This window comes from Nicotiana tabacum, chromosome 17 (assembly GCF_000715075.1).
Source record: "Nicotiana tabacum cultivar K326 chromosome 17, ASM71507v2, whole genome shotgun sequence".
Lineage (NCBI taxonomy): Eukaryota > Viridiplantae > Streptophyta > Magnoliopsida > Solanales > Solanaceae > Nicotiana > Nicotiana tabacum.
The window spans coordinates 70977188-70988888 of NC_134096.1; the positions used below are offsets into that span (position 1 = coordinate 70977188).

Sequence of the window (11701 nt, forward strand, 5' to 3'; positions counted from 1 at the left end):
TATAAGCCCGAGTACGTACTCGTCATCTCGCGTACACAGCTTTTCATATTTCACAAATGGCACATAAGACTCAATGCCTAAGGGGTAATTCCTTCACTCGAGGTTAACAAGACACTTACCTTTTTGAAGTTATGCCGATATTCCAAAATCTCCTTCTTGCTTGAATTCACCTCCGTACCGCTCACATCTATCCAAATTAATTGTATAACTTCATTAAAATTCATCGGAAACAATTCTGGATAATAGTACGTCGACTTAAAAATTTATTCCAAAAAGTCAACAAAAGTCAACGCTGGGCCCGCTAGTCGGAACCCGACAAAAATTTTTACGAAATCCGAACACCCATTCTGTTACAAGTTCAACAATACTAGTTTTATCGAATTCCAATAACAAATCAACCTCCAAATCTTAAATTTTTGTTTTTTTGGAAGATTTTACAAAAACTTAATTTTCTCCATTTAAATCTGAATTAAATGATGAATATAACCATAGATTCATGAAATATAATCACTTTAGGATATAAAACACTTACCCCAACCAAGCTTGTGAAGAATCCCTTCAGAATCGCCCAAATCCGAGCTCCAAAACTTCCAAAACGAAATGCCAAAAATGACCAAGTTCCATCCTTATGTTTCTGCCAAGTTTCGCACCTGCGGACATTTTAGTCGCACCTGTGAAGACACTTGTGCGAGTCAAAACTCACTTCTGTGGAAGTGCACTGCCCAGTCGACCATCGCATTTGCGGAAGTTTTTTCGCTTATGCGGGAATCGCTTCTGCGATGCCACATGCGCATCTATGATGCCCTTCCGCATCTGCGATCACGCAGGTGCGTGATATATTTTGCACCTGTGACCACTAACCAGGCCTTTTCCTTTCGCTTCTGCGACCTCAATCTCGCATCTGCGATGGAGCATCTACAATCAATTTCATCGCAGATGCGATGACACCAGTGGCAGATTTCCAACAGTTCCTTCAAGTCCAATTTTGGTCCATTTAACCATCTGAAACTAGCCCGAGACCCCCGAGACCTCACCGAATTATACCAGCATGTCCCGAAATACAATACAAACTTAGTCAAGGCTTCAAACCACGTCAAACAATGCCGAAATTATGAATCACGCATCAAATCAAGTTTTGAGTTTTTAAATCTTCCAACTTCTATATTTTGCGCAGAAACGTGCCAAATCAATCCGGAATGACTTCAAATTTTACACACAGGTCATAAATGACATAACGGAGGTATTCAAATTTTTAGAATCGGATTTCGACCCCGATATCAAAAAGTCAACCCCCGGTCAATCTTTTCAAAATTCAACTTTCGCCATTTCTAGCCTAATTCTTCTACAGACCTCCAAATAATTTTTTGGACACGCTCATAAGTCCAAAATTATCATACGGGGCTATTGACATCATTAAAATTACATTTCGGAGTTGTTTGCTCAAAAGTCAACTCTCCGGTCAACTATTTTCATTTAAGCTTCGAAATAAGGATTTTTCTTTTAATTTAATTCTGAATCTTCAGTAATTCAAACTCGACCACACCCGCGGGTCATAATACATATTGCGAAGCTACTCGCGACCATAATTTACTGAACGTTGCATTAATTCTTAAAATGACTAGTCGGGTCCTTACATCCACACCCTAGTCTCATTTCCAACATAGGGTCTCCACTCCCTGATTGATGATTTTTAGACATAGGGTCTCCACTCCCTAGTAGCTTTTCCAACATATGGTCTCCACTACCTAGTTGATGGTTTTAGACATAGAGTCTCCACTTCCTAGTCGTTTTTCCAACATAGGGTCTTCACTCCCTAATTGATGATTTTTAGACATAGGGTCTCCACTCCCTAGTTGATTTTACTTTAGACATACGGTCTCCACTCCCTAGTCACTTTTCCAACATAGGGTCTCCACTCCCTAGTCGCTTTTCCAACATAGGGTCTCCACTCCCTAGTTGATTTTATTTTAGACATAAAGCCTCCATTCCCTAGTCTCTTTTCCAACATAGGGTCTCCACTCCCTAGTTGATTATTTTTCCAACATAGGGTCTCCACTCCCTAGTTGATGATTGTATTTTAGACATAGGGTCTCCACTCCCTAGTCGCTTTTCCAACATAGGATCTCCACTCCCTAGTTGATTATTTATTTTAAACATAGGGTCTCCACTCCCTATTTGTTTTTATTTTTAGCCATAGGGTTTCCACTCCCTGGTCTCTGTTTTCTCAGGGTACACCAATCCCGACTTTTATTGTTTCCAATAATGAAGTAGTATAGAGTTTTGTTATCAATAACTCATGAAATTTTCCTAGTGAAGACTGGGGCAGAAATATTTTGTTCGTTTGTTTATTTTGGCACATGAGCAGCTTATACCTCGAGGCACAGGGTTCGAGATGACCAAAAAGAAGTCTCAATCCAAAATAGAGAAAAGAAAAGGAAAAGAAGTGAATTCAAAGTGCAGACGCGGAGAAAAGATGTGGACTACTCAGGACATGACTGAGGTCAGAAGCTTTGCATGACCCGTCTTGATCCAAAAGCTGAAGAAGAATGAACTAGAACCTGCAGCTAGTAAGCATCAAGATTTGGATCAATCTGCGTGAAGAACCAGCCAAGACTCAAGATCAAACTTCATAAGACTTATAGATAGGAATCTTCTAACTCGTAGCAGATAGGCTTAGTTAGTTCCTTTTTCGTTTTGATTTTGGTGTAATAAGGAGTTCAGTAACAGCAACAACAACAACAACAACAACAGTGGAATCACAGCTTTTCCGGTAGTCCCAGCTACCAAAACTTCCAGAACTACACTGACCTGATTCCTATATAGCCAAGGATATGTAGGCAACATGTGAAAAGAAGAAAGAAACAAAGAAAGGGAAATAAGGAAAACATTTGGTCTTGTTCATAAAGTTGGGACAATTCCTAATGGCCCAAATTCCACATAATCCGCCCATTTTCCCTCTCCAATCCAGCCCAGACCACTTCAAAGATCCGGTCCAGCCCTCACTTAACCAAAACGACGCTGTTTTAGTAATGGCAATCCCATCCGTTGATCTAATGAGATCTAACAGACCAGAACTGATCTTCCCCACCCCTTTTTAGTGTCGTACCAAACACCCCCTAACCCCCCCCCCCCAAAACACTCACAGACCTCTCCCTTTCTCACCTCTCTCACCTCCGCCATCTGTCGCCGCCGAAAATCGCCCCACGACGGCGGCGACACCCCAAATCACCCTAAAATTATACCACACACTCCCCATCTTCCCCTCAACCCTAATCCATCACCAATTTCCCCAAAATCCCCACCAATATTCTCCAATCTCAAATCTAAGAAAGCCGAAGAAACCCTAATCCGCCTCTCTTTGGATTTTCTCGGAATTTTCGACTGAATTGACCAAAATTTGTACTAATAAATTGTCTTCAACCCAAAACAATAGATTGGCACTAATTTTGAGTCATTTAAAAGTCACCGGATTCCGGCCAAGTCACCACTGACCGGCCAAGCTTCGTCGCCATCATTGCTCGTTGATTCGCCTCAATCGTTGATTCACTTCCAGCCATATTAGTATACTTTCTTTTCCCTTTTTCCTTGTTTCTTTTTCTGTTTTTTCTTTTGGATCATTAGTTACGTGTTAAGTATTAATTAGTTTAATTAAAAATAGGTTTATTTAAGTTAATTGCATGATTTAGGATTAATATCTTTTTGTTTATCATTTTCGTTTGGTTTTCTATTCTAACCGGATCGATACCTAAATCTGGTCAGACTAATTTTTGTTCGCATGCTTAATTAGGTGCATAATCAGTTAATTACATGTTGAATTAGTTAATTACTTAAAATAGTTTAAAAGTTGAACATTATTGGTTGTGCTGTGATTTTTGATTTATTTGAGTTTTTGTGATAGTTGTTTGTAATTACTGAAATTCACGGGTCTAAAAGAAATGGAAAAATGGAGGAATTTATTTTGTTTGGTTGGAAACACACTAAAATGGGAAATAAGTTTAAATGTTGGGGTAAGAATTGAAAGTTAAAAAGTTTAAAAGGGTCTGGAAATAAAAGAAGCTTCTAGAATAGGGAAAGTTGTCCCAATTCGTTAAGAAAAGATGTTGAATAGATAATATATGATAAAAAGGGACATCTGTACACAAAATTGGTTAAAGAAAGATGCTCTTTTCCTTATTTTTAGGGGTTGTACCTTCCATTATTCCCTATCCCTTAACACACTCACACTCTATATAAGACTCACTCACACACTCATTTCAGGAGCTCTTGAATCTCTGCATCTTTCTTTTTTAGAAAATACATTAATCCCTGCATTTAGAAAAAAACACACATTATTTTCTGCAAAACGAATTTCAGAGGAAAGGTTTTAAAAGCTATTTCCATTGTTGGTTTGTTGGATCGATTCTGGGTGATAAAAGGATTAAATCAAGTTGCTAAGAAGTTGTTTGTTGTTGTTTCTTTGCTCGGATCTGTTGTATCTATTTTGCTGAACTCCACACTTCTATCAATCAGCCTTTATTTGGCAATTTTGAGCAATTCCTAAGCAGTTAGGTACATGTTTCATCCCCGTATTTGGATATTTTCAACTTTGGCTTACGAGAAATACTAGAAAATCCATGTTGAATGTTGTTTGTTTTGTCATGTATGACTTATTATCATGAATGCAAGTTCTCGTGTCTAGTCTATATTATGTTTTTTTTTTTTTATACATGATTATAGGTCAGTTTTGGTTTAGTCTTATTTATAACATCGTGTGTTTGTTAGTTGGATTCGTGTAGTAATGAAGGCAATCCAGGTTGTCGTATTTGCATAGCAGTGATCTTGTGAATATAACCTTTAACATGGTTAGATCCATAAATTTTGAAGCTAGAAATGGAGTTCTAAGAGTATTTGGGTTTGTTGCAAATCTCATGTTTAAATAGAGGAGTGATTTGTCCTTGGCAAGGCTGTGGTATTTAGTGTGGGATAGAAATGCATCATAGTCAAGATACTGTGTTATATTCGTGTCAGTTGTTAAAAGTTTAGCTACTTGCATTTCATACACAATGGTAAATAGGACGATGATGAGCTCATTTTGATCGTAATTTGATAACCTTGAACATCTGTAGTTTTCTTTAGGCGCGTAATTAAATCATCACGGCTATGGGTACGGTTCTTGTGGCGTAGTCATAATACGTAATCGCTAATTCGAGTGTGCATTTCATGTGACTCGACCATAACTTCAAATAATGATAAACATAAACATGTCGTAAATCGCGGGTGCAAGTCATGTGGCGCAGTTTGCAACGTGTACCAAAACGACAAGTGTACAACATCGTGACTTGTTCTAGAAATAATTCCATAAATACTAAAAGCAGTTAAAAGTTTTAAAAATGCACAATAGATTCTAAATATGTAATTAATCCGATAATTAGGCCAATTATTAATAGTTGAGCGACCGTGCTAAAACCACGGAACCCGGGAATGCCTAACACCTTCCTCGATTTTGGGACTTAAAATAAACTGGTGACTTGGGACACCATAAATTATTCCAAATGGTGACTATGAATCAATAAATAATCTCATTTCGAATAATGTCACTTTAATTGGAAAAACTCCCTATTCTCTATCCCCTCGGGAAAAAGGAGGTGTGACAGTATCAGAGCACTAGGTTCACTTAGGTCTCACGAGTCATGACCGAGTCTAGTAGAGTCTTGTGGATCGGTACGGAGACATTTGTACTTATCTTTGAGAGGCTACAAGGCTGATATGAGCACTTCCTTTCTTGATTCCTCATCGTGCGATTTGATTCCTTTGAGGCTTGTGCCTTTATTTCTTTCCTACTCAATCTTATGCGACGTGAAGCGTTTGTTATCAATTGGAAGTCGAGGAATTTTAATGGTGCTACAGATGTGGTACAAGATGTTTCTCCCTACGTAATTGCTTGAGCTATGGTCGTCACCTTGCGGAAGGCTGTTATGTCATTTCAGCTCAGTATCAGAAATTCCTATGATTTTGAAGTTGGGCACTGGTTGTTATGATGATTCATGAGTTGTTATCATATAGTATTGATGTAATGGTAAAATACTTGTCTGTGTCTGGATAGTGAATGACTTGAAAGGAGTTTTTTCTCAGTGCATGATTCAGAGGTTCATCGTTTAATTTCCAGCAGAGGAAAGGCAATTAGATTATGAATGTTCAGGGTTGGGTTGATGGAGTAATGAGACTTGCTATTTTCGAGCATGGAGAAATTTTAATATGTGATATGGCGTCGTTGTCCTTGTTGAATGTTTTAAGTTCACCGGTGTTATAGTTTTCTTCAATTCTCCTTCGTGGCAGGGTATGGTGGAATGGTGCTGGGGAAGCGGCTGTCAGAGATCGAGGTGTGCTATGGTTCAGAATCGAATCGGTGTTCCTAGTGTTGATGGCTTGAGAAAGGTGATCTTCGGGGAGGTTTAAAATTGTTAACGATCTATTAATCCAAGTGCTACAGAGATGGATTTTGATTTAAGGCAACAACTTGGTAGCAAAGGATGAGGAAGGACATGGCAGAAGGGAGTCTCATGGTGGTTGGGTTACTAGTAGGTTAAGTATGAAAAGCAAAATTCGGGAGTTTCCTGAAGGAGAGGGTTTGACCAAAGTGGGAGAGTGACAGAGTAACATATGGGTTCTATGGTAGGATAGCTACACGCCTTGGGGAAAGTTTAGAGTGATTTGGGATTTATGGGGGACAGTGACTAGGTCTACGGACTAATTGGGAATATTGGTTGCTATACTGAGGAAGGTTGGATACGACAGAAGGGAGTTGCTTGATATGAAGAGGGATACAACATGACTTCAGATTTGAAATGTATTATCGCATCTTTAGTTGAGGTCAATGGAGAGTGAACAGACTTGTACAGCTGGTGAATGAGTACGGGCTCAGGACGGTTTACTGATTTCGTGGTGTTGATGGAGCTTCTACGAAGAGTTCTACTGGCTATCCAGTAAGAGGTCGAATATGCGAATATGGCTAGTGATTCAGAATGTTCACGAAATGTTTTACATAAGGATTTTGAGAAATTTGGTATGTCGATTGTGCAGGTTCTTGTCTATGAGGAAGGAGGAATATTGGTGTGTTCCGGGGTTATGTAATTATAGCTTCAAGCTAAGTGGGAAATCCCCACCATCTACGATTGGTTTGCATGGTTGTCTACTTGTAAGGTTTTTGGTTATCAGCATATTGGTGGGTTATTACGACTAAGGGAAGACAATATCAGTGGCAATTTGAGCAAAGTATTAGAGGAATGTGTGCTATACTTGGGCCTTATCGGTTCATGTTCAGTTTTGAGAAGATTCAGAGTTTATGCTTCTGATGGAAGTAATGTACAAGGGAAAAGAATTCAGTTGGGTGCTGCTTTGATAGGGTGTCCACATGCTGGCAGAGCGCTAGAGTTTGGCTTATACTCGGGACTAAGATAGAGTGGGTGACTCTCAACAGTGGTCCCGGTGGGTTCAAGAATTTGAGTATAGTGCCTAAGGACTTGGAATGTTCTATGTTATCATTGGGTGTGCGGTACAGTATTGGAGGAACGAAATGAGTAGCTCCGGATTCATGGAAGGTCTTGCAGAACGAGTGTACCAGTGGGCTATGCTATTGAGTGCTTAAGGAGAATATGAGACGGTTCATGGGTATTAAGACGATGTGGTCTCGTGGATTGGGTCATTCGGGGTGAGTGTTGTAGGGTTTTGTTACGTTAATGAATGGAGCTATTAATGTTTCTAAGGCAAGTTAAGAATAAATTGGAAGTTGAGGATCAAGGTTGCAGTTGATGTCGACAAGAATGTAAAGAACTTGGATGAACAGAGAAGGATTCAGATGTTTAGAGTAAGTTGGTATTGTATTTAGCGTCACTTGAGATTGATGTCATGTGGAAGAGGCTTTGTGTATTGATTTGTAGATTTTTGACTCACTCTACAGAAATAGAACGGCTGGTGGTATGGATGTGCGGACCTTGCTACCTGAGCGGAATGGTCGTGGGAGCATTCCCCATAGGGAGATTTGTATAAGTGTGACATGTTAGTCACTTGATTGTTAAAGATTGAGACCGAATATGGAGGTCATGGTAATATCACAAGTGCGAGAGTTTGTGCCTGAGAGGCATTATACTCCTTGGACTGTAAACCATGTGAGTTCATTTCGGATTTGACGACTGTTCTTATGTGTCGTGAATAGGTCATTGTGTGTCCTTGAGGGTCTATTTAGCCAAACATGGTATGCTCAGAATCGGTTTGAGGTCCATGCATGGATATAAATGTGAATGTGGGCCCTATATCAGGCATGATGTGTTCATTTCAGCATAGCGTTGTTTTCGGAGGGGTCTTCGGGCCTTGGATGTTATTTCTGTTGTCAGCTATTCCATGTAATCTATATTATGTCGGGTGGGTTGTGAGGTGGTTGGATTATTTGCACTCGTATTGAGATCCGTGTAATTTGTGGTGTTGTGAGAGCAGGAGGGCTCTCAAGATACATGTCATTTATTGCACTTTAGTTGTGCTTGAGTTTCATAGCGTATGACGCTACCAGTTTCCCCAGGATTTGTATTATGCACTTGGCGTGCTTATGGTTGATATTCAGGCATTTCATGAGTATAAGCATTAAATGTGTGTTTTCTTTAGATTAGTATGTGTGGATCGGGTGGCACGCTGCCACGAGTATCATGGTTTGATCGGGTTGCACGCCGCAACGGTATCATATGTGGATCTGGTGGTACGCCGCCACGGGTATCATGGTTGGATTAGGTTGTACGCCGCAACTGTGTGATATTGAGTACAGTTTTCCCATATCTATTATTGTGTGTTTTGCATCTCGTTTCCTGAGGAAGGTTTATAATATCTTTTCGGTTGTTTAAATTAATTACGTGGGTTGAGTAGATCTTTCCTGAGTTCGTTTCCTTATGTATCACATTCGAATTTGTAGCTTGTTGGCATATTGTGGCATCATATGAGACTTTTGGCAATGTCTGAGGTGGCTTATTGCCTGAGCAGCTTGTACTGGATGAGATGAGATTATTGGACCTGGGATCAGTGCGATCAGATTTATATGAAGCGTATTAAAAAGTAAATATTGTTATTCAGTCGAGAATGAGGTAATGGTTATTGTCGGGAGGAGAGACTCCATAAATTGTGATTTGGCAGGTGGCTATGAGTTCTATACATCTTCTCTGTCGTGGCAGTATTGCTAGAGTTAAAGCAAGGCTTAATTGGTCATGAGGTACACTACGGGCTTCGGTCAGTGAAAATTTTAGCTGTTGTGCTTTGGAAAGATTGCCTTGGGCAAATGAGTTACGCGGTGCATGGTCAAAATTCAGTAAGGGTATACAATCGTATTTGGTGCAGTGTGTAGTGATTGATACGTTATTCGTATGTTGGAAATAGGCTTGGTGGAGAATTTCGGATGTTGGAATTTTGCACTAAGGCTTATTTGACTAAATTAAAGGGAGAATCTTCAGATTGGCTCGAGCTAACGTGCCCAACTGGGTTGTGGTGGCACGGATAGGTGCACAAGTTGTTGAACAGTGATTTCGGATAACTCCAGAGATGTTCTTAGCACGTTCGAGAACGAACGTATGTTTAAGTCACTACTGAAAAATGGCAGATTTCCGACAGCCAAAACTGTCGAAATTCGGTCTGAAATCACGTATTTCCGACTACTTTCCGACCGAAATTGGTCGATCAGAAAATAATTTCCGACCGAATCCGTCGGTAATTTCTGACCAAAGTGGTCGCAAAGTTCAAAAGGTCAGACGACCAAATATTTCACATTTCCGACCAAAGTGGTCATAATTTACCGACTGAATTAGTCATAATAATTCAAATAAAATAATTATTTAATTAAAATTAAATAATATAAATATATCATTTCCGACCGAATCGGTCGGCAATTAATAATTAAAAATTAAATTTTATTTAATTTTCGACGGAATCCGTCGAAAACTATTGAATATTATTTTTTTTAATTTCCGACCGAATCGGTGGGAAATTTGGAAATTTATGGTTAAATCTGAGCCGTCCGACTGCTCGTGTCGGAACTCAGTCAGAAGTTTTTATAAAATTAGGCAGAATCCTGCCCAATTTTGAGCTACACCGCCGGTCAAACTATTACAATACAATAATACCAACCAACAATACATTAACATAATCTAAACCAACACTACATTACCAACAATACATTAACACAATCTAAACCAACAATACATTAACATAATCTAAACCAACAATACATTAACACAACTTAAACCAACAATATCAACCATTAAACCTAACAATTTTGGGCATATAACATCCAAATAGTAGCCCACATTCAAGTTTAAAAATAATACATAAAGTTGTCTCTCACAATCAATTTACCAATCAACCAAAACATCGCAACTAAACTAATACATATCAGATTCAGTTTATTCATCCTCATCATCAGATAAATCATGCCCATGTTTTCTCATGAATTTCTGCATCTTAACAAATGTTCCGTATTGGGAGTCCAATTGTTGCTTCAAATCATGAATATTTTCCTCATATCTTTCATATGTTCTTGATTTTGAGAAGAAGAAGAGTTGGCTAAGAGTGGGTTTGGATGACCTGTAGGTCGACGTACTCCTAGTCTGTAGACTCTGCCTTTGTTTACTCCAACCGCTGCCTCTGTCCACAATGAAGCCATATCATCAGGTGTTGGTTGAGTTGAAGGAGGCTGAGTTTGTTGCCATTCTTCCACCCTTTTATGATAATCTTCCTGAAATGAAAACATAACTATTATGTAAACAAACTAATATTAATAAACTATAAATAATTATGAAGTTAGAATTTTACATATGTGTCTGACGCACGCGTCTCCACCCAGTGTTCTCTTGTACCATCCTACTTCTTTTTCTTATGCATCTTCTCGAAGACCTCAGCGTGACTCATATCTCGCCATCTTTCCTTTTCCTTCATAACAAAAAGTATGAGTTAGACATTACAAACATAAAATTCTATATGTAAAACTAAGCCAAATTTTATAAGTAATTACCAATCTTAGTTTATGGACCGCAAAAGTAATCGAACCTCCTGTGTGCAACGAGCTACCTTTACTAGAGGCATCGTTTCCCTTTGCTTGTTCACTCTTCGCCTTCCATTCTGCGGTATTCCATTTCTCAAGAAGTTTATCCCAAACATCTTTTCTTAACCAGTCCTGCATTTTACTAGCATTCTGAGCAGCGAACATAGTATCTTTAATCCGCTGAGCAACCTTCTTCTCGAAAATACTATTTATTGCATTTTGATGTTGAGGATGCCATGTACACTTTGTTTGCAATATAAAAAAGTAATATTAGATGAAGATTATAATTATTAAATAAATATAATTAATTTTTACCCTAAATTGATCCCACATTTGCTCTCTGATGTTGTACGGTATCTGTCTCCAAGAAGTCCACGGCTCATGATAAAATGGCTTCACAGAATCCACAACCAAATGTGTAGCCTGAAAGGATGGCAAAAACCTACATTAAAGTTAACATATATATAATTAATAAACATCTTAAAATTTCCAAAGTTTTAATTCAAAATAAATATTCCTTAATGTTAGCATATCTAAAAGTACATTCAAAACATAAAAATTAGTATAAGAACCTTCTTACAAATCCTCGTAGGGGACAATTATCAATCGATTACAAATATCAAATTGTACATCCCCTCCAAGATTCTGCAT

General features: G+C 38.7%; 1 protein-coding gene across 1 annotated transcript; it reads right to left on the bottom strand.

The window, feature by feature from the left end:
* Nucleotides 1-10507: 10507 nt before the first annotated feature.
* On the bottom strand, nucleotides 10508-11701 carry LOC142171922 (uncharacterized). Its single transcript, XM_075235644.1, has 5 exons — nucleotides 11631-11701; nucleotides 11366-11492; nucleotides 11021-11293; nucleotides 10903-10938; nucleotides 10508-10744 (listed from the first exon to the last, which is right to left on the bottom strand). The coding sequence occupies exons 1-5, from the start codon at nucleotides 11699-11701 to the stop codon at nucleotides 10508-10510; spliced, it is 744 nt and encodes a 247-aa protein (XP_075091745.1).

Bases quoted from the DNA above. Each gene is read 5' to 3' on its own strand.
- LOC142171922 (XM_075235644.1), bottom strand. From the start codon at position 11,701: ATGCAGAATCTTGGAGGGGATGTACAATTTGATATTTGTAATCGATTG. The intron at 11,493-11,630 runs GTAAGAAGGTTC...ACTTTAATGTAG, and splicing joins ATTGTCCCCTACGAGGATTT to GTTTTTGCCATCCTTTCAGG. The intron at 10,939-11,020 runs GTAATTACTTAT...TTTGTTATGAAG, and splicing joins CGGTCCATAAACTAAGATTG to GAAAAGGAAAGATGGCGAGA.